The sequence below is a fragment of the Mauremys reevesii genome, linkage group 2 (assembly GCF_016161935.1).
Source record: "Mauremys reevesii isolate NIE-2019 linkage group 2, ASM1616193v1, whole genome shotgun sequence".
NCBI classification, from domain to species: Eukaryota; Metazoa; Chordata; order Testudines; family Geoemydidae; genus Mauremys; species Mauremys reevesii.
The window spans coordinates 228,248,900-228,272,243 of NC_052624.1; the positions used below are offsets into that span (position 1 = coordinate 228,248,900).

General features: G+C 44.9%; 1 protein-coding gene across 9 annotated transcripts in view; it reads left to right on the top strand.

Annotated features, from left to right (window-relative positions):
* CSPP1 (centrosome and spindle pole associated protein 1) overlaps positions 1-23,344 on the top strand; it is a 161,200-nt gene that overhangs the window by 65,950 nt on the left and 71,906 nt on the right. For all 9 annotated transcript variants that reach the window (XR_005593609.1, XR_005593608.1, XM_039522308.1 and 6 more), the window contains 5 exons: positions 9,452-9,543; positions 11,150-11,243; positions 14,438-14,495; positions 20,972-21,144; positions 22,941-23,059. Coding sequence is in view for 7 of the 9 variants with exons in the window: in XM_039522308.1 (XP_039378242.1) it covers positions 9,452-9,543; positions 11,150-11,243; positions 14,438-14,495; positions 20,972-21,144; positions 22,941-23,059 (536 nt within the window). In the remaining 2 variants the exon portion in view is untranslated. The remainder of the gene's footprint in view (positions 1-9,451; positions 9,544-11,149; positions 11,244-14,437; positions 14,496-20,971; positions 21,145-22,940; positions 23,060-23,344) is intronic.

Below are 23,344 nucleotides of genomic sequence, written 5' to 3' on the forward strand. Positions count from 1 at the left end.
GAAAATGGCACAAAAATGACTTCAGGTATGGAACAGCTGCCGTATGAGGAGAGATTAATAAGACTGGGACTTTTCAGCTTGGAGAAGATGACTAAGGGGGGATATGATAAAGGTCTATAAAATCACTGATGTGGGGAAAGTAAATGAGGAAGTGTTCTTCTTCAAGTGCTTGCTCATATTGATTCCAATTAGGTGTGTGCGCGCCGCGTGCACAATCGTTGGAAGATTTTTACCCTAGCAACACTCGGTGGGTCGGCTGAGGTGCCCCCTGGAGTGGCACCCTTATGGCACCAGATATATGCCCCTGCCGAACCAGCGCCCCCTCAGTTCCTTCTTACCGCCCGTGACGGTCGTTGGAACTGTGGAGTGCAGCATAGCTGATCTCCACCTCCCTAGCTCTTTACTCGTTGTACTGTAGATAGTTGTTTAGTGTAGTTGTTAATAGTTTTCACAGTTATAGTGTAGTTAATAGTAAGTTTTGTATATAGTGTAGATAGTACTTAGAGGAAATGGGGTTTATCCCCGTCCCTCCTCCCCGGTACCAGCGCCCATGCCCAGGTCTCCAGGTTTCAAGCCTTGCTCAGCCTGTCTCAAGCTGATGCCTAAGGGAGACCGCCGCAACTCCTGCTTGAAGTGCCTCGGGGAAGCCCATCAACCAGATAAGTGTCGCATTTGTAAGGCTTTCAAGCCTCAAACAAAAAAGGAGCGGGACTTTCGTTTAAAACAACTTCTAATGGAAGCGGCACTTAGCCCGGTACCTTTGGTACCGCGCGCAGACCAGGCGCTGTCGGTCCGAAGCATGCCTCCGGCACTGGAACGACCCGGCACCAGCAAAGACTCTCAGCACCGGATGTCTCGGCACAAACCACTTGCTGCTCCTGTGCAGTTGCAGGCGCCGCTTGTGCCCCCATTGGAGCAACAGCCCAGGCCGGCAACTGCCCCGCAAAGGTGCCAGCTCCGGCACCGTCGATTCCGGTGTCGCAAGGGCCATTGAGTCCGGTGCACACAAGCTTCCCGGTGTGCTCCGTGGATGAGCTCGGCCTGCCGTCCGCTCTGGAGACCTTCTCCACCGCTCATGACTTGATCGCACTGACTGAGCCTGGACCGTTTCACCCTCCGGCACCGCCGGTACAGACTGTTCCATCCATAGGGAAACCCGCCTTCATGCGATCTTCCTTGCAGAGTGAGACAGCTCGGCACCGATCTCGGTCCCGGTCCAGGTCATGGTCCCAATCCCGCCGATGGTCCCGGACTCAGCACTGCTCACAGTCCCAGCACCGATCTCCATCTCGGTGCCGGTCGTACTCGCAGTGCTGCTCCGCCTCACGTAGGTCTCCCTCTCGGTATGATCGGTACCGATCCAGCTCCTGGCACCGGTCCCGGCACTGATCGTCTCGCAGTTGATCCTGGCACCTCCCGGGCTGTAAATCCTCATTGAGATCTAGATCGGCCTCCTGACACCGTTATGACCATTGGTCCCGATCCCGATTGCGGTACCGCCCGTGATCACGGCACCGGTCTCCAGCTCCCAGGCACGGAGCGACAGAGCAGGACGGTGCACCGCTGCATGTGCGTTCAGCCCTGCCTTGGTCTTCACGACCGAATTCGACGTCGTCCCAAGCGGGGAGTGGCTACCACATCCAGGGCCATGACGCTGATGGTGCTAGCCAGGGGCAAGATGAAGGACAGGATCCTGACCAGGGACCCCCACAATGGTCCTTCTGGACTCCTTGGGCATACCACCAAGCCCAAGGTGTACCCTCAGGTGCTTCTCGATCTGCCCATTCGGAGCCTCGGATGCCTGAGGCCACTGTGAGCCGCCCTCCCCCGGTAGCCTCGGAGGTGACTGCCCTGCCACCGGATCAGGCCCATGCCAGTAGCGTGGGGGACCAAGGGCAACTGGACCCTCCTCAACCAGACCTTCCCCAAGATCTGCTAGTCCCGAGGGTGTCCTCCTCATCCTCGCCTGACTAGGCCATAGCAGGCACATCCTCCTCTGGCCCACCGCCTTTAGATCTTCGTGCACCCCACGAATTGCTACGTAGGGTGTCTCAGAACATGAACCTCCAGGTAGAGGAGGTGGTGGAAGTTGAGGATCTGGTGGTGGACATCTTATTGGCTGACACCCCCACACTCTAGGACTCTAGCCTCGGGTGTGGCTATGCGCCGCATTTCATGGCTACAAGTGTCCGGTCTTCCACCAGAGCTGCAGCAGACGATTCAAGACCTGCCTTTTGATGACCAGGGGGTATTGTTAGATAAAACTGATCCCAGACTTCAGAGTCTGAAGGACAACTGGGCCATCATGCGCTCATTGGGCATGCATACCTTGGTGATGCAACGTAGGCCCTTCCGGCCCCAACCGCAGCGCACCTACCCTAACCCTCGACCACAGCAAGACTTCGCTAGAAGGCGTGGCCATGGTAATAGGAGGAGACAATCTGGTTCTCAATCAGGCCAGAATCAGGGCCCCCCAAAACCATCGGCAGGGCCCAAGCAAAACTTTTGAAGGTGCGCCCGAGGACAGAGCACCAGTCTCCTTGCAGGATCCTTTCCCACCTTTCTTCAACCGCCTCTCCTATTTCCTCCCTGCATGGTCCCGCATAACGTCAGATCGCTGGGTCCTACGCACGGTGGAAACTGGATACCATTTTCAGTTTGTTTTGCCCCCCCCCCCATCTCTTTTCAGGGACCCCTCTCACGAGCAATTCCTCTTACAGGAGGTACAGGCGCTCCTGGCTATCAGAGCGGTGGAAGAGGTCCCAAAGGATTGGCGTGTCAGGGGTTTTTACTCCCGTTACTTCCTAATCCCCGGGGAAAAGGGGGGACTACAGCCCATCCTGGACCTGCATGGACTCAACAAATTCATGGTAAAGTTGAAGTTCCCCATGGTTTCCCTGGAGACCATTATCCTTTCCCTGGATCATGGAGACTGGTACGCCGCCCTCGACATGAAGGATGCATACTTCCACATAGCAATTTACCCGCTGCACAGGCGATTTCTTCGCTTTGTGGTCAATCAGCAGCATTTCCAATTTACCGTCCTTCCCTTCAGCCTGTCCACAGCACCAAGGGTTTTCACAAAGTGTATGGCTGTTGTAGCGGCCTCGCTCCACCAACATCGGATACAAGTGTTCCCATATCTCGACGACTGGCTCATTTGGGGTCGTTCCGAGCTACAGGTGCGGTCTCATGTTTGCTTCGTCCTGAGCTTGTTCAGGCAACTGGGCCTGCTGCTCAACACCGAAAAGTCCACTTTGGAGCCAACCCAGAGAATAGACTTCATTGGGGTGATCCTGGACTCGAATCTCGCCAGGGCGTGCTTGCCGCAGGCCCGCTTCCAGTCCATGATGACCATTATTCATGGCCTCCAAAGCTTCCCGACCTCGACAGCACGCACGTGCCTTGGTCTTCTGGGCCACATGGCCTCATGCACTTTTGTGACCAGACATGCCAGACTACGCCTCCGTCCACTTCAGACCTGGCTCTCGTCAGTGTACTGTCCAGGCCGAGACAGTTTGGACACAATACTCATGGTGCCGACAGAGGTCTTATCCTCTCTGGGTTGGTGGCTGAACCCCAGTTTGGTTTGCGAGGGGATGCCATTCCATGCCCCATAGCCCTCTCTAGTCCTGACCACGGACGCGTCATCTCTGGGCTGGGGTGCTCACCTGGTGGGCCTTCGCACACAAGGTCTTTGGTCCACACAAGAAATAACCCTACACATCAACATAAGGGAACTATGAGCAGTACGCCTGGCATGTCAGGTATTCCGCGAACACCTTAAGGGCCCTTGTGTCACAATCTTCACAGACAACATAACGGCCATGTTCTACATCAACAAGCAAGGTGGAGTGCGGTCATCCCTCCTCTGTCAGGAAGCCATACATCTCTCGGAATTTTGCATAGCCCATTCAATCGACCTGGTGGTGTTGTTTCTCCCAGGAGTTCGGAACACCTTGGCAGATTGCCTCAGCAGGTCCTTCCTAGCTCACGAGTGGTCGATTCGCCCGGACGTTATCCATTCTGTTTTCTGGAAGTGAGGGTTTCCCCACATAGACCTCTTCGCCTCTCGCAAGACTCGGAAATGCCAGGTGTTCTGCTCTCTCCAGGGACGCTGCCCGGGCTCCCTGTCGGACGCCTTCCTGATACCGTGGAAAGACCACCTGCTCTATGCCTTTCCTCCATTCCCATTGGTCCACAAGGTCCTTCTCAAGTTTCTCGCAGAGTTCCTGCTTAATCTTGATAATCTTGATCGCCTGGCGGCACAGACACACACACAACTCTCTCTCCTCGACTGGACTAAGACAAAACCTGTATTACCACTGCCAGATCTGATTATGTCATCCATATCATCAGTCATCTCCCTTCCATCTCACAGCACGGCTGCTGCTCATGGCTCTCACTCTTGCTTGCGTGCTCAGTTGCAGTGTGCAGCAGCAGTGGGGCAGGTCTACAGGGGGGGGGTCTCTAAAGGGAGGGGCGCAGTAAAGTTCAGCACGTGAGCGTGAAGCTGAAATTCAAAGTACCCTAGTTCGAACTACTACACTCCCAGCCGCCAGAAGAATAGAGTCCGCGCTCAGTCGACTGCTGCCACCGCTTTTGCAGTGGTGGAGTACCGAGTCGCGCGGCGCGCGCTCGAGTTCGAACTATCGCAGAGATATTAGCGCGATAGTCGACTCCGAGAAGTCGAACTCACCGCGTCAACCCGGCTGGTAAGTGTAGACTAGCCCTTGGGTAGCAGAAAGCCCTCCACTAGATCCACATACCTGGCCAAATGGAAGCGATTCTCCTGCTGGTGTGCCCTGAGCAATACTATCCCTCTGGAGGTGCCAGTACCTACCATCCTAGAGTATCTTTGGTCCCTGAAATAGCAAGGCCTAGTTGTCTCATCCATCAGAGTACATCTAGCAGCGATTTCAGCCTTTCACCCTGGTGAGAATGGGTGCTCGGTGTTCTCCAATCCTATGGTCAGCAGGTTTCTCAAGGGTTTGGAATGTCTGTACCCACAAGTTCATCATCCGGCCCCTACATGGGACCTCATTCTGGTCTTATCTAGACTTATGGGTGCCACCTTTGAACTGATGGCCACCTGCTTGCTTCTGTACCTTTCCTGGAAAACAGCTTTCCTCATCGCTATCACATAGGCGAGGCGAGTGTCGGAACTTCGGGCCCTCACAGTGGACCCACCATATACGGTGTTCCATAAGGACAAGGTACAGCTGCGACCACACCCTGCCTTCCTCCCTAAGGTGGTGTTTGCCTTCCATGTCAACCAAGACATCTTCCTCCCGGTCTTCTTTCCGAAGCTGCACGCTTCGCGACGAGAGCAACAGCTACATTCCCTAGATGTTTGTAGGGCTCTCGCCTTTTACATCAAACGAACAAAACCTTTTAGAAAGACATCCCAGCTGTTCGTAGCAGTGGCAGACCAGATGAAGGGCCTCCCGGTCTCTTCACAGCAAATCTCATCTTGGATTACATCATGTATCCATGCGTGCTATGACTTGGCTTGTGTCCCAACTACCCACTTCACTGCCCATTCTACTAGGGCTTAAGCTTCGTCCTCCGCCTTTCTGGCTCATGTGCCCATACAGGAGATCTGTAGGGCAGCGGCTTGGTCATCCATGCATATTTTCACTTCCCACTATGCCATAGTACAGCAGTCCAGGGATGATGCGGTATTTGGTTCAGCGGTCCTTCACTCCGCGACATCTCACTCCGACCCCACCGCCTAGGTAAGGCTTGGGAGTCACCTAATTGGAATCGATATGAGCAAGCACTCGAAGAAGAAAAGACAGTTACTCACCTTTGTAACTGTTGTTCTTCGAGATGTGTTGCTCATATCCATTCCAAACCCGCCCTCCTTTCCCACTGTTGGAGTAGCCGGCAAGAAAGAACTGAGGGGGCGCTGGGTCGGCAGAGGCATATATCCCGTGCCATAAGGGCGCCACTCCAGGGGGCGCCCCAGCTGACCCACCGAGTGTTGCTAGGGTAAAAATCTTCCAACGATTGTGCATGTGGCGCGCACACACCTAATTGGAATGGATATGAGCAACACATTTCAAAGAACAACAGTTACAAAGGTGAGTAACCATCTTTTATTTACTCCTCCTCATAACACAAGAACTAGGGGCCACCAAATGAAATTAATAGGCAGCAGGTTTAAAACAACAAAAAGGAAGTATTTTTTCACAAAACACACAGTCAACCCGTGGAACTCCTTGCCAGAGGATGTTGTCAAGGCCAAGACTATAAGAGGGTTCAAAAAAGAACTCGATAAATTCATGGAGGATAGGTCCATCAGTGGCTATTAGCCAGGATGGGCAGGGATAGTGTCCCTAGCCTCTGTTTGCCAGAAGCTGGGAGTGGGCGACGGGATGGATTACTTGATTACCTGTTCTGTTCATTCCCTCTGGGGCACCTGGCATTGGTCGCTGTCGGAAGATAGGATACTGGGTTAGATGGATCTTTGGTCTGACCCAGTATGGCCGTTCTTATGTTTTTAATTTTAGCTGGGAATTGGACTGTGCATCTGATTCCTTGACAAAAATATTTTTTTTCCAGAGTCTTCTGAGAAGGCTGGTTGGGAGGCAAAAAATAGGAAAAAATATAAATTTTGTTTCTTTAGATCAAGCCACTTGCAGGAACTTGTTGTAATCTCAGGTCTTGATAGGGTTTGGAATGTTGTGGTTATTCTTCAGTCGTTCACTTAAAGGAATTGGTTGGGTCATGTATCCAGGTGCTGCAAGCAAGACAAATTTGTGGTCAAACAAAGCTTGGTGTTTATGGCATCCCACAACCAAAATTCAACAAAATTAAGAAAACAAAGATTCCTGGAAACAGTCGCTTAAATATGCTTCTGCCTTGGGGAGAGTCTGTTCTCTTAATTTCCTGAGAAATAGAGAAACCTCCCTTTTTTATAGTGCTTCCAGATAAAGGTATGCCTGGAATAATTTCACGATGAAAAGGTTTCTTTGCAATTCTTGCAGTGAGGGAAGACATTACTTAATCTCCCTGCTCAGGAAAAGTTTTAACTCTCTCCCTGAAAAACACAAAAAAAGGTCTACATATCTCATCTCGGCAATTGTAATACCATGTTCAGATTTCACGGTCTATTATTAATTTGCTAGTGGTAGTTCTAAATACTCTTTCTGTGTGGGTCATATCGTATGCTTGTGTAGGTAGTTTGCTGTGAAGTAGAGTATTGCAAAATAATAATTGGTGGTGATGGTGGGGAAAAGCAGATTGAAAAGCTCCTTCACTAAAAATAAATTACTAAAAGGTATGAAGCTGTACCTCTTTCAAACTCCAGACAGTAACAGTGCATAAATATTTGTAATACATCTGTGGAAGACAGCTTTGGATATTCCTTATCAGTCTCTAATTTTAAATAAGTTCTAACAAATTGAAAGACTATATATGTGATGAGGAAACGTCAAGAGTCTTTAGGAAAATACCGGCTAGAATAGTATAAGGGATTTATTTCCCACTGGATTAATTTGAGGGTTTTTCTCAGATAAATTGTTGTGGTTCCACACACTGGTTGGTGTCTCATTCCTCATTAATTAATCCACTTTGGAAGCAGACTAACTTCAATTTGGAATGAATTATTCCACAATAAGATAGGTGCAGATGCATCTCAATTTCAAATGAACTATTCTGCTTCTGACAGTCTTCCCACTGCTTTCCAACTCTGTGATGCTGCACACCTGCATCAACCCCACTTTTTACCTGTATGCCCTTTACTGTTCTAGGGTTATCTCCCAATTGAAATACTGGATCAGAGCCAGGTGTGTCCCATTGTGATTCCAGCTTGTGACAAGTTCACACACCTGGAATCACATACAGATTATAGCAGCCATGTCTTGTGTTTCTGTGCTGAAGTTCATCCAGGACTTCCTTGTCTTGTGGGGAGAAGATCGGATCCAGTCTCATTTTAAAAGCAGTCACTGGAATGCCAAGATATATGAGAGGATATCAAACCAAATGAAGGAGAAGGGGCACTTCCGGAATCCAGTACAGTGCCTCACTGAAAGAAAGAGGCTGTGGCAGAGTGATGATAACACACCAGGATTAATAAGACTTCTGGCTAAAGTTGCAAGACCTATGTCTACTGTGAAAAGCTGAACTGGATTTTGCAAAGAAGGCACCGCCACCAAACCCTGGCTTGTTCTGGAAATTACTGAAGATACCCCAGTGAACACTGACAAGGAGAAGATTGTTCTGGACGGCCAAGATTTCTTCAGCTAGCAAAACCCAGGGCAAGCCCCATGGCAGACACAGCATCTGAGATTCCACCCCCAAATCCCAGGCAGAGAATCAGCCTGACAGTGCTGGGGAGGGGACCTCTTCCTGTAACTATTATGTGCTATATCACATGACAACTGTATAGGGAGATTTAAACAACTTTGTTCTGGGTGCCATCTTCAGTGAGTGGGCCACTTCTTGTTTGCATGTAACTGACAGATCTGGTTCTGTCTTCTGAGCTAAAGACTCACTGTAAAGGATCAGAGGGGTAGCTGTGTTAGTCTGGTTCTGTAAAAAGCGACAAAGAGCCCTGTGGCACCTTATAGACTAACAGATGTATTGAAGCATAAGCTTTCGTGGGTGAATACCCACTTCGTCAGACGCATGTGGTGGAAATTTCCAGAGGGAGGTATAAATATGCAGGCAAGAATCAGTCTAGAGATAACGAGGTTAGTTCAGTCGGGGAGGATGAAGCCCTCTTCTAGCAGTTGAGGTGTGAACACCAAGGGAGGAGAAACTGCTTTTGTAGTTGGCTAGCTATTCACAGTCTTTGTTTAATCCTGAGCTGATGGTGTCAAATTTGCAAATGAACTGAAGTTCAGCAGTTTCTCTTTGGAGTCTGGTCCTGAAGTTCAACCTCCCTGGACACCCAATAGCAGATTTAAAGATAGTCATCCTGCAACAAAAAAACCTCAGGTCCATCAGTGGCGATTAGCCAGGATCGGCAGGGATAGTGTCCCTAGCCTCTGTTTGCCAGAAGCTAGGAATGGGTGACAGGAGATGGATTACTTGATGATAACCTTTCTGTTCATTCTCTTTGGGGCACCTGCCATTGGCCACTGTCAGAAGACAGGATACTGGGCTTGATGGATCTTTGGTCTGACCCAGTATGGCCGTTCTTATGTTCTTATGAAGCCCATACATAACTATGTGAATAGTGCAACTTCAGTGGGATTACCTATGTGCTTTCAGTTAGTGCCTGTGTTAGCTACACATGTTTCAGGAACAGAAGAATAGAAGAAATCCACATTTGATAGTTGTCCCCTTCCTCGTTGTAATAGCTACCATCTGTAATGTCATCTACAATTTCACAAGAGCTTTCTCTCATAAATGGTTCACATAGTAATTTAATTGTATGTTTTATGCTTCACACTGACTTTTAGCCAATATTTTAAGTTTTGAACATTTTTTTCTTTTACAGAAATCGGGCACAAAGCAATTCTCCAACTAATGAACAGGCAAAGTCCGCCACTGGTAAAGATGATGTTCCATATGCAACAGGGCTCATTCTTGGTATGTATAAAAGCCCAGCTAATGATGGGTATATTGTGATATATAGTGCTTTTCTTCTTTGAAATGATTGAGTTAATTTATTCTTGCAATATACTCCTGATATTGGTAAAAAAGCATTAAGTTAAATTAAAAAATAAAACTTAACTTTACTCTACCTTTGTAGCACCTCCTCTTGAACATGCAAACAGTAACTGCTTGTGATGCATTTAGTAGAAGGGGGCTCAAATGGATTCTCAGATTTCTCTAGGTCAGTGAACCACAATGGAGATACGTTTATTTCTAAGTTTTGTAAATCTGTTAGAAATTTTACAGAGTTAAAGTTAAATAGGATTGAGTGGTGAAAAAGTGGAAGATGTTTGTAAGATTTTTTTGTTTTGTTTTGTTTTTTACCATTGGATACCTAATGACCTAACAGGTCTTTAAATTAATGTTGTATACTGTTGGAGAGCTGAAGCAAGCACGTCACCAATTAAAGCTGTTACTGGCCCATCAGAAAGAGTAAAAATATTTTGGGACTTGAGGTGTAAATCCTGTACCTTGGCTAATGTCGAAGGGGGGGTTGAGTTTCTTTTTTGTGTGTTAGTGCAAAAGTGCATCTTATGAAGCACAGATTAGAGTGAAACAGCTAAGGAATTGCATATTCTTACTCCATTTCATTTCACAGGCACACACATTGATGAAATGCTTATGCATGGTATTATACTTCCTGCCCTTTCAGTGGGGAGGGGATGCCACAGTACCTGGAAAAAGACGAGGGGTAATAATGCGCGAACACATGCTTGTCGAGATGGCAGCTGGCCCATCCCCCTCCTCAGGTCCTCTGCCTCCCCATTGGCTGGGGTTGGGAGGACTGGGCTGGCTGGCTCTTGTGCATCCTCTTTTCTACTGCCGTTTAAACTGTCTGAGGCTTTTCAAAAGCCTCTTGTCCCTGTTAGCTGCTCTGCCCTCCCTCCTTAGTTGTAGCGTAGGAGCTATGTTTTTCAAGTTGCTATGACACACCTGTTTGGGGATCAAATCAGGAAGGAATTTTTCTCACTGGACCAAATTGGCAGAGATCCAGTCTTTTTTTTTCCCTTCACCTTCCATGAAATTGACAATTCCTCCCTCTTTCCAGGGAGGGCCTGCGGAGGACTCTGCAGCTTTCACTAGAGACCTCCTTTAGTCTCATGACTCCCAGGCAGCTTTCAACAGCCCTTTCCCTGACTTTTTTTTATTTTTGCAGAGGTGGTGTAGCCATGTTAGTCCCAGACCTGAAGAAGAACTCTGTGTAGCTTGAAAACATTTCTTTTTTACCAACAGAAGGTGGTCCAATAAAAGATATTACCTTACCTATTTGTGTCTCTCTTCCTGACTGACCCTCAGGCAGCTGTTCCATTTATGTGGTTCAGGTGGCTTCTCTTAAACCCAATTAGGAGGCAGCTGAGGAGTCACAGGTGCACTGGTCCTGCTCGCTCTTAAATGGCCAATGTCACCCTGTGACACGCACAAATTGTATTTGTCTCTGTACTTTCCCTTCTTGTTTTTATTCATTTGAAATTGTCTTTGTTGGAAGACAAAGATGAGTGTGTTTTTCATGGAATGTTTATGCTTCCTACCTTTTCATTAGGTGGTCAAGACCGAGAACTTACTCAAAGAAAAAAAGAGAAATACAGACAAGAGCTAATGGAACAGATTGCTGAGCAACAGAGAAATAAGAGACGGTAATGGAAACCCATTGTAATTTGGACAAAGACTTAATGAAAATTAAAGTGGATTTTATGATTGTGAAGTGTATGCAAAAATTTCTTTTAAAAATAATGTACAATTATAGTAGATATCTTATATAAAGTGCACATTTTTCATTAAAACTAAATTCAGTTGGAAGCTTCTTCCTCCTTCAGAAATTTACTTTAAAAAAAAAAAGTTCTTTTACCGTTTGGAAACTTTCTCTTTTTTCCCCATTTTGCACCCTGAGGTTGTTTGTACTACTACTAGACATCTCTCACTGTTGTATTTTTATGGCTGTCATACAGTATATAACTTATAAACCTCAAAGGGACCACTTTAAATACTTTTTATAGCTTTGATTCCCTTTTCTTTGTAGTATATTTCTAGAGGCTTAATGATAATACTTATTTCTCTGTTGGCTTCACTGCTATTTGTTTTTCCTTTGTTTCTTAAGTCAGGTTCTCAGACAAAAGCCCAAGTTAAATGGGGTTGTAGTTGAGTGGCAAGACCACAAAAAAAGTCTCTTTTTAAAATTTATTTATTTATTTGGCCTCACACATGGTACACATTTGAAAAGGGATCTGTGATATTCTTTCCTGTTCCCCAAATTGGAAAAAACATCTTTGACTTCAAAAAGTTTGTGAATTTCTAGCATATATAGAACAGTTAAACATACTACTTTCTTGTTTACTTGTTCTTGCTTTGCTGACTGACAGTCTGAATGTGTCAAAAGGAAACAAAAATCTTGGTGAATGGGTGGGGAAAAAGTTGCTGTTATCTAAACTGCGAGGACATTCCTTATCAAATTAAAAATTGAAGAGGCAGACTAATCCTGGGATCTGAATCCATCATACAGTGCTTGACTTTTTTTTGAATGCTAGTTTGGATTTGAATATGTTTATAATTATCTTTCATATCAAACTTCTGACTGTACTGTGGAAAAAATGTTTACTCCCAAGAAGCGTTGGGAAAGATTATAGTGAAAAAACAATGATACAAAAAGTATTTAGTTGTTCACATACCCTGGGATAATGTTGTTATGATTATGGCATTGTCTAAAAGTAATAAAACACCAGTATATTCTGCTAAACCTGCATTCTGTTAGACGTAGGCCTGCTCTACGCTATGGGGTTAGGTCGAATTTAGCCGCATTAGGTCGATTTTAAAATGAATGCGTCCACACAACCAACCCCGTTCCGTCAACTTAAAAGGCTCTTAAAATTGACTTCTGTACTCCTCCCTGGTGAGGGTAGTAGCGCTAAAATCGACCTTGCTGGGTCGAATTTGGGGTAGTGCGGACGCAAATCGATGGTACTGGCCTCCGGGAGCTATCCTAGAGTGCTCCAATGTGACCGCTCTGGACAGCACTTTGAACTCTGATGCACTAGCCAGGTACAGAGGAAAAGCTCCAGGAACTTTTGAATTTAATTTCCTGTTTGGTCAGCGTGGCAAACTCAGCAACACAGGTGACCATGCAGTCCCCCCAGAATCGTAGAGCGTAGAATGTTTCTACTCTCCCCCTATCATCTCTGTCCCCGAGGTTATCACAGATTAGAAGGCGAAAAAAACACACTCACAATGACATGTTCTCCGAGCTCATGCAGTCCTCCCACACTTATAGGGCACAGCTTAATGCATGGAGGCATTCATTGGCAGAGGCCAGGAAAGAATTAAGTGAGCGCTAAGAGCGGAGGCAGGATGCGATGCTGAGGCTAATGGGGGAGCAAACGGACATGATGAAGTGTCTGTTGGAGCTGCAGGAAAGCCAGCAAGAGCACAGACCCACACGGCATCCACTGTATAACCGCCTACCCTCCTTCCCCATGTTCCATAGCCTCCTCACCCAGACGCCCAAGAACGCGGGGAGGAGGCTCCACTCTAGAGGATGCCCCAAGCAACAGAAGGCTGTCAGTCAAACAGTTTGATTTTTAGTGTGGCTACAATAAGCAATGTGGCCGTGTCCTTCCCTCGTCCTCCACCTCACCCGGGCTACTTTGTCTGTTATCTCATTTTTTTTTAATTAATAAAGAAAGACTACATGGTTTCAAAACAATAGTTACTTTATTTCGACGGGGGGGAGGGTGGTTGGCTTACAGGGAATTAAAATCAACAAAGGAGGTGGGTTTGCATCAAGGAGAAACACACACAACTGTCACATCGTAGCCTGGCCAGTCATGAAACTGTTTTTTTTTCAAAGCCTCTCTGATGCGCAGGACTGCCCGGGGTGGGGGGCAAGTGGGGCAATTTGCCCCAGGCCCCGGGCCCCACAAGGGCCCCCACAAGAATATAGTATTCTATAGTATTGCAATTTTTTTTTATGGAAGGGGCCCCCAAAATTGCTTTGCCCCAGGCCCCCTGAATCCTCTGGGCAGCCCTGCTGATGCGCAGCATGCCTTGCTGTGCTCTTCTAATCGCCCTGGTGTCTGGCTGCTTAAAATTGGACGCCAGGCAATTTGCCTAAACTTCCCACTCCACCATAAACGTCTCCGTCTTACTCTCACAGATATTATGGAGCACACAGCAATAACAATGGGAATGTTGGTTGCGCTGAGGTCTGACCTAGTCAGCAAACAACACCAGCGAGCTTTTAAATTGCGTGACGGGAAGCTGAGTGGGCTCCATGCTTGCCGTGGTATGGCGTCTGCATGGGTAACCCAGGAAAAAAGGCACGAAACAATTGACAGCGATTGCTTTCATGGAGGGAGGCGCAACTGACGACATGTACCTAAAACTACCTGCGACAATGTTTTTGCCCCATCAGGCATTGGGAGCTTAACCCAGAATTCCAATGGGCAGTGGAGACTGCGGGAACTATGGGATAGCTACCCACTGTGCATTGCTCTGTAAGTCTATGCTAGCCATGGTAGTGAGGACGCACTCCGCCGACTTAATGCACTTAGTGGGGACATACACAATTGACTGTATAAAATCAATTTCTAAAAATCGACTTCTATAAAATTGATTTAATTTCGTAGTGTAGACATACCCTTAGGCATTTTGTTTTTGAGTCAGCTGAGGTGTTATATCGTGTTACGTTATCTGCCATAAGAAACTCCAGTTTTATAGCTAAGTAAGGTAAATTAGGTCTGATTTAAAACAAACAAACAAAAAAATCCTTAAAGAACAAGTGTAGTTATTTGTTCAACAGCTCATTTTCTGACTTCAACCTGTTAATTTTTTTTTATAGTGAAAAGGAACTTGAGCTCTCAGTTGCAGCTTCTGGAGCTCTGGACCCAGAGAAGGAGGTAAGAAATTTTAGTGTTCTGCTTTTCATTCAAACAAACCTTTTATTAAATAATATGTGTTAACAGTGAATCATTATGCTGAAAGCAGGATTTATTGTGTGCAAAAGAAGGATCCGAAAGGGATTTTCCCCCCTCCCCAGTATATTCTGGAAGGTGTTTTTTATCATCTCCTTCCTCTGAAGCATCAACAGTAGCCACGGCTGGAGATGTGACATTGGCTGGCTGGTTCTTGCTCACATGCTCAGGGTCTAACTGTTACTGTAGTCATTTGTGGGGTTGGGAAGGAATTTTCCCCTACCTCAGATTGGCAGTGACTTTGGGTTTTTTTCACCTTCCTCTGTAGTGTATGGGTGAAGGTCACTTGCTAGGATTATTTGGGTGTATCTCAGTTAATCATTTCCCTGCCATTGTGGGGGCCTTGAACACTAGTGTACCTTGGTCTCTCCTGTTCTCTGTCTGTGGTGCATAATAGTCTAATCTCCTGTAGGTTGTAATACTTTGGTCTCAGTTTGGTTGATGGCTTTAGTGTGCTGGTGCTAGGTAGTGTTGGTGGCCTGATATATACACTAGGTCAGAGTATATGATCTAGTGGTCCCTTCCGGCCTTAATCTCTAAGACTATGATAAGAAGAAAAATGATGTCTCTTTCCTAATTTGACATTAGTGACAATAAAAATAAACCCAAGTCAAAGCTATATAAGAGAGCTGTTAAATTTGGTAAACACATACTCTGCTTAAAGGGAAAAGTTGGAATTGGAATGTTAAGACATTTTCATGGTGGTGCGACTATATGGAATAACATGCTGCAGGCAGTGTAGGTCATGGAAGAGACGTGTAATGCCTGATAGTAGCTTGTACAGGGCTCGTTTCCAGGCTCTCATAGAGGAAAGCAAAATGGTTGCCAGAACCACTCTCCAATCAGCAGTAGATGATGCTGATACGTCTTCCAGGACAATGGCTACTGCCATCATGATGTGCAGGGAGACGTGGCTCCATGCTTCGGGGTTTCCCAAGGAGGACTTAACCTTCGATAAGACTCAATTATTTAATCAAAAGACAAAGTCCTTACACACTTTTCCAGAGCCACCCTCCACTTCCTGAGCATATATACACCTGCCCCAAAGAGAAAATTTCAAGGGTAATCATACAAGCCTAAACTGATGGGTCAGCAGTTCTTACACCAGAGATGTTGTGAGCCACCCTATAGGAGGGGAGGGTTCAAAAGATTTGCTTTGCCACACCTTCCACAACAGATTCATCATCCCAACTTTTGGCTAAACATTATTTTTGAGGGAGCTTGAGAGCTGCAAACCACTAAGTACAACACTTCCCGACTTCCATGCACCCTTTGGGGAATCATCTAGCTCTCTTTTTCAACACCTGGAGCGGAATAACAGACAAATGGATGCTGAGTGTTATGCATTCTGTCTATATGACAGAGTTTGTCTCTTCCCCTTTAAAACTCCTACCCCATCCCTTTTGGGGGCCACTTTCACAAGAACATTCTTAAACAAGTGGAATATCTTTTACAGTGAGGAGTGATAGAGCGCATTCCTCTTCAGTACTAAGAGAGTAGTTTTTACTCAACATACTTGCTAGTATCCAAAAAGGATAGTTGGTGACCTCCACCATCTCAAACACTTTATTCACAATCACAAGTTTTGCATGGTCACATTGGCATCTAAATTCCATTCTTGGAAAAGGACATGTGGTTTACAACTCTCTACATGAAGTACACCTACTTTCATGTGGACATCCACCCTGCTCACAGACACTTCCTCAGATTTATTGTGGGCTGTGACAGGGCACTGTTGTTAACATCCGGGTCACTGATGTTGCTGCAGCATGAAGATGCCTGCAGGGTTCAGCTATGAGCAATTAAACACTTTCTGTTGGGGGATTATGAGCACCTGGGTGGTAATCACTGGGCTAACCGTGTAATTGGGAGGAACAGGAAGCAAGGAGAGGTCAGAAGGTAGCTCAGAGGACGAGCCTGGGCTGAGGAGTGAAGACTGCGGGGAAGCCTTCACTTGCTGTAAGCCTGTATTACACTGTGATGATTTGTAAGAAAAGAATAAATTCATATCTTGGTGAAAGGGCAACAACTTGGTGTACATTTGTGACCATGAAACCATCTGTACTGTCTAGGCAGTGAAGTACACAGGGTAGCAGTGGAGTCACCCTGTGACACAAGCTCAGACCACTTTCAATACAGAGTACTCTCTTTTGGCATTGGTACTACCCCCAAGGTCTTTACCAAGGTGTTCTCTATAGTAGCAGCCTGTATCAGATGCTGTGGTTCCACTGTTTTCCCTTACTTCAGTGACTAGCTCCTTGTCACCAAGTCATGCCAAGTGTTACAGCCAGAGCATGGGCAGTCTGACCTAGGGGTTGAAGCAGGAGTAGGGATCAGATACTAAAAGGTCAGAAGCCACGGCAAGCCAGAGGGCAAAACCAAGAGTCAGGTGTCAGGAGGCAGGGAGTGTCAGGTTACCAGGAGATCAGTAGGTGGCAGTAGGAGCAAATATTGCAGGGGAAGCAGCCCTAAGCAGGGAGAACCCGGTTCCATGCACAAGTTCCTGTTCTTGTGCTTGGTTTAAATAGAAGCTGGGGATCGACCAGGGCCCCCAGTGCTCCACCAATCAGATCCTGAGACTGGAGTTCTCTGTCAAAGCTCAACTGCTATTCTGGCAGCTGATAACAGATTACTAGGTGGCAGGTCAGGACTGCCTAGCTCTTAAGAGCCCTGTGAACCAGCGTTCAAGACCCATGGTCCCTGACGCCAGAAAGCCCATGCATTGACTTTGACAATGCAACAACTCCTCTCCTCTTTGGGGGTCAGTGTAAATACTGAAAAATCCATCCTCACCTGAGATATTGGGCTTTCTTTAAATGCAGTCATGGCAAGGCCTGTTGATGGACAGGTTTCAGGCTATGAATGATATCATAAATGAGGTCATAAGCAACCCCCAAGTGCCTGTCATGACTGACCTCTCTCTCTCTCTCTCTCTCTCTCCTATGCCATGTGGTCTCATGAACTTATGTCATGCCATTTGCATGACTCCACCTTTTGTTAGTTACAAGTGTGGCTCCAAACTGACAGTCCATGAGCACCATAGTGACTGTTCCCACCAAAGTGATATTGTCCCTGTTACAGTGGAAGAATCCATGTTAGGTATGCATCAGTGTTCCCTTCCTTGCCTTCGCACCAGACAGGGCAGTCATTACCATGTATCCCTGTTGGAACACCTTCAGAGTCCATCCAGGATACACATCTGTGTTCTAGAGCTGTGAGCAGTTTGAAGATTTTGTGAACCCTTTCTCCCATTCATTCAAGATCACCATGTCCTCATAATGTCAGACGAATTCATGACTGCCTTTTATATCAACAAATATGAGGGAGGGAGATTCTTCCCCTTGTGTGCAGAAACGGACAGTTTGTGGAATTGGTGCATCAACAATCAGATTACCCTATTGGCAGTCTGACTCCCAGGAAACCAGAATGTGCTAGCAGAGTCTCTCAGGAGACACTTTGGTGTTGATCATGAGTGGGAGCTACATGACTGTATGGTGAACAGTATTTATGGTAGATTGAGATCCTTGCCAGGGACTTGTTTGCCTCCCAAACAAATAAGAAATGCAATCCAGAAAGACTTTGACAAGGTCCCTCACCAAAGGCTCTTACGTAAATTAAGTTGACATGGGATAAGAGGGAAGATCCTTTCATGGATTGAGAACTGGTTAAAAGACAGGGAACAAAGGGTGGGAATACATGGTACATTTTCAGAATGGAGAGGGGTAACTAGTGGTGTTCTGCAAGGGTCAGTCCTAGGACCAATCCTATTCAATTTATTCATAAATGATCTGGAGAAAGGGGTAAACAGTGAGGTGGCAACGTTTGTAGATTATACTAAACTACTCAGGATAGTTAAGACCAAAGTAGACTGTGAAGAACTTCAAAAAGATCTCACAAAACTAAGTGATTGGGCAACAAAACGGCAAATGAAATTTAACGTGGATAAACGTAAAGTAATGCACATTGGAAAAAATAACCCCAACTATACATACAATATGATGGGGGCTAATTTACATACAACTAATCAGGAAAGAGATCTTGGAGTCATGAGGATAGTTCTCTGAAGACATCCACGCAGTGTGCAGCAGCAGTCAAAAAAGCAAACAGGATGTTAGGAATCATTCAAAAAGGGATAGAGAATAAGATGGAGAACAACTTATTGCCCTTATTTAAATCCATGGTACGCCCACATCTTGAATACTGCGTACAGATGTGGTTTCCTCATCTCAAAAAAGGTATACTGGCATTAGAAAAGGTTCAGAGAAGGGCAACTAAAATGATTAGGAGTTTGGAACGGGTCCCATATGAGGAGAGATTAAAGAGGCTAGGACTTTTCAGCTTGGAAAAGAGGAGACTAAGTGGGAATATGATAGAGGTATATAAAATCATGAGTGATTCATACCCTTTTGACTTTGAATATAGTTGGTGTGGAAACAGGAAGCTAGTAGCCAGGAGTATTGCAGTAGTGAAGCACTTCATACTCTCTGCATGCATGACAGTTAAAGAGGTACTGAACAGTATTTGTTGTAAGAGCAAACTCACTCAACCAGCATGAGTCTGTGACACACACAGTGACCTGAACACCACTAATTCAACTGAGGGCATCCCAAATAAGTAGAATTACTATCCTCATTAAGTAGCAGTCCATGCCATTGGATATTACTGGGTTTAAATTGGCTCTCAGAGAGAGGTTCAATGTTTACTGGTTAAGTAGAGTGTGTGTGTAATATGCCTACAATAGCAGGCCCTGGCCTACACTTAAAATTTAGATTGACCTAGCCACCTTGTTCAGGGGCATGAAAAATTCACACTTCTGAGTGCTGTAGTTAAGCTGACCTAACTACTGGGGTGGTGGCTTACCTTCATTGATGGAAAAATCTTTTCTGTTGATGTAGGAAGTGTCACACTATGTGTTGCTGTAGCACCTGTAGTGTAGATGTGGCCTAATGCACCGTTGGTTTAAAAAGTAAATTAATAAATTGTCTCTAGGGATAGAATGGCTAACAGACATACTGGGTCATAGCCACGTCTTGAGTAAAATAAAAGATGCTGCTGGGTTAAAATCTAGACCTGATAACTTTGGTATGGGGCTCTGGGAACACATGGGGAACAACTCTCAACAAGCATATTTGTGTGAAAGGGTGTTTTAATATGCCACTGATGAAGATACGAAAAGGTAAAAGAGTGTAGAATGCTTTGTAATTAATTTAAAACTAAAAGATGTATAAATGAAATCTTCTATTTGATAAAAACCTCTTGTAATTTTAAAGTTAAATATAATAAGCTTAAATGTTAAATTCTAATAGGTTTTAATAATTTAATAAATTTCTTTACACCTGAATTCTCCAGTTCTGTTCATAAATAGATGAGAGTACTAATGTCATTGTATATACTGTCTTGCAGCTAAGTGAGGAGGAGGTAAACATCTAATATATTGCTGCTATCTCAAATACTTATATACTAAGTTGGTTATATAATACCCAGTTGGTTATATAGTATTCAACAGCTGCTGGCACAGGCTGGTCCATAAATGCATGTTTAGTGAAGCACCTTGGTGTTAAAGACCAGCAAAATTGTTAAATAAATTCAATTTTTCTTTTGAAATAGTTGAATAATCTTTACTTTCTACTAATTAGTTCATTTTTTTTTAAATGTGGAAATATTTCTAAAGTGCATAGCAGCTGGAAGGGAAATGTCTTTTGGGTGTATTAGGATAGTTTTGAAACTAGCTTGCATGCTTTTTGCATTTGCATGTTACCTTCATTTTTCTGCTGAGGCTACCAATTATCAATAAACATTTTTTTAAAAATTAGATATATAATAGATACAGCAGTTTTTAAAAAATATATATAACTTCTTTGTTGATTTGAGCATCTAATAAAAATATAACAAAGAATATCTCCTATTCCTTTCTCTTTAAATGCTAGTGTTCTGAAATGTTTATTGTTAAAAGTCTCAACATTTCTTTCTTTTGCAAATTGAACTGTTACAGAGCTAGTATTTTTCTTTGAAGCATTCTTTCAAGAATTTACCTAAATATATATAGGAATGAAAATGCTGTCAATATAGAAATCTGGCAGTTTTAAATACTACAGTATATAGACCACTGAAAATATTTGTATTCTGGACATTGCAATTATTTATTTCCTAGAAAATCCACAAAAGCTTGGTTTTAGAGAAACTGTGAAAGTGTGTAAATGTAGATTTAAGTGTATTTTTAACTTTCTTGAAAATTTGTATTCATTTACTTAAAAATCATTTAAACAGACGTGTACGTTTGCTTATAACTACTAGAAATGTGACAGTTGAGGGGTACAGGAGGGTTTGGCACTGTACACAATTGAGATTCAAAATATTTATGGCTATGGACATAATAAATTAACCATATTTTTTATCTTTAGCCTAACAGACTGAAGCAGTTTGGTTTGACAGAAAGAGCTTCTGAAGAGAAGGCACCGCCTGAAAGGCCCAGAGTAGCTTTCCAAACTCCTGTACCTGCACCTACTATTTCACCAGTGAATGAAGACTTTCACAGAGGATTATCCAACACCCTTGGTGAAATAGTGGCTCCCAGGTGCTTGTCTATAACGTTTGTATTGTGACTGTATGTTTGATAAGTTGGTTAGATATGACATCTGTGGTTGCATGGTTTATTACCTTTCAGAATGTCTGCAAAGCAGACCATTGTGGTGCTTTTCCTTTCCCTCTGAATAATTAGCTAAGAGTGAAAGCAAATATTTTCAAATTTTTATTTTTTAAGTTAGTGAAAAAAATTATCTATCTAGATAAATAAAATAAACTGTTAATGAATGTACTTATTTCGGTAGACCCCATTTTATGTATGTATTTATTTACACACACACACATAAAACACACACACACGCTTGTTTGCACGCTCTCTCTGTCTCTCTGACTGAGGGTTTGTCTGCACTGCACAATTAGGTCAACATAAGCTGCCTTGTGTCAACCTAGCTCTGGAAGTTTCTTCACTTAAATTTGGCTCTTGCTGACATAAGTGCCTCTCTACACTGATATGGTAATGCTATCTCCCTGAATGGCGTAGAGTCATGGTCGATGTAATTAGGTCAGTGCTGTGTCAGTGTAGACACTGCATTGCTTACGTTGATTGTTAGCGGCCTTCAGGAGCTGTCCCACACTTTCAATACAATCAGTACAAGTGCTCCTAGTAAGGATGTGCTCTACCAACACAAGTGTGCGCCCACACAAGCAATTTAATAACTGTGGTGGCTGTAAGCTGACATAAGGTAGGCCAACATAATTTTGTAGTATAGACATGGCTGTAATCTTTTCAGGTGTACATTTTTGTTTTCTTTTAGACATGCCTATTGATTGAGAAATTTTGGGAGGCTGTATTGATGAAAATCATAACACTTTCTTAGTGAATGTTTTCATGGAGTTACTCAGTCATGAACTGTAGATTTATTACATCTATCTAGGCATTTTCATATTGTGGGGCATTTAAGTGAGATGAGTGTACGATATAAAAATCAAGGCAGTACAGTTTCACAATCAGGACCGGCTCTAGACCCCAGCGCGCCAAGTGCGCGCTTGGGGCGGCGTCCCAGAGGGAGGGCGGCAGGCGGCTCCGGCGGACCTCCAGCAGGCATGCCTGTGGGAGGTCCGCTGGGACCGTGGCTCCGGTAGACCTCCCGCAGACGTGCCTGTGGAGGGGCCGCTGGTCCCGCGGCTCCGGTGGAGCATCCGCAGGCATGCCTGCGGGAGGTCCACCAGAGCCGCGGGGCCAGCGGACCCTCCACAGGCACGTCTGCGGGAGGTCCCCCGGAGCCGCGGGACCGGCGACTGCTAGAGCGTCCCCCGCGGCATGCCGCCCTGCTTGGGACAGCGGAAATCCTAGAGCCACCCCTGTTCACAGTTGAGGCTCTATGTTTTAAATGTGAAAAGTATATATTACTGTTTCTCTGTTAGAACACTAGACATAAAGGATATAAATCTCAAATTTAAGAAATGAGGACTCAAAGTCTTGTGTTTCATTTGGAGATTGTGGAGTAAACAGTCCTAATTGAGGACCAGATTTGCATGGATCTTAAATGGTTGAGCAATATGGAGAGGGTACAAAGAACCTTCCTACTACCCACGCCTGGCCTGTGTAAGGGCCAAGTAGGATTGCAGCCCTTGTGCATGGGAATGTGTGTTGTGCATGGACTGCTTGATTAGTGCTCTTCAGGGGTGTGCTTACAAGGCACAATCAAGTCTTCAGTGAGAAGTTTTAACTGAATTAATTCTAGAACTCGCCCATACAGTGACTTCTCCGATTTTGTTTTTGTCCTGCTTTCTCATTTAGTAGCAGAATAAAATATTAAAAAGGCCTTGTTCCTTTCTTTGATATAGGATTGCTCCTCTACCTCCACCTCCACCCCCAACTTTGACAGACAACTACAGAACTCCCTATGATGATGCATACTATTTCTATGGGGCTAGAAATCCTTTGGATCCTAATCTTGCATACTGTAAGTTGACTGCTTGGCAAACATCCAACCAATAAACCAAAACAGAAGCAAAAGGTTATTTCCTGAATGGAAGAAGAAACAAAGGGAGAAATAACAGTTGGAAGTTGAACAAATTGTTCTGGTAGCTAAATAAAACAGATAAAATGAAGGAAAATGTCCTATAACACAAATATAGTTACTAGTAGATTTAAAAATCAATTTGTATCAACTGTGGGGGATGACTTTCAAAAGTGCTGGAGGTATTTAGGAGCACAAGTCCATTGACTTTCACTGTAAATCTCTTCT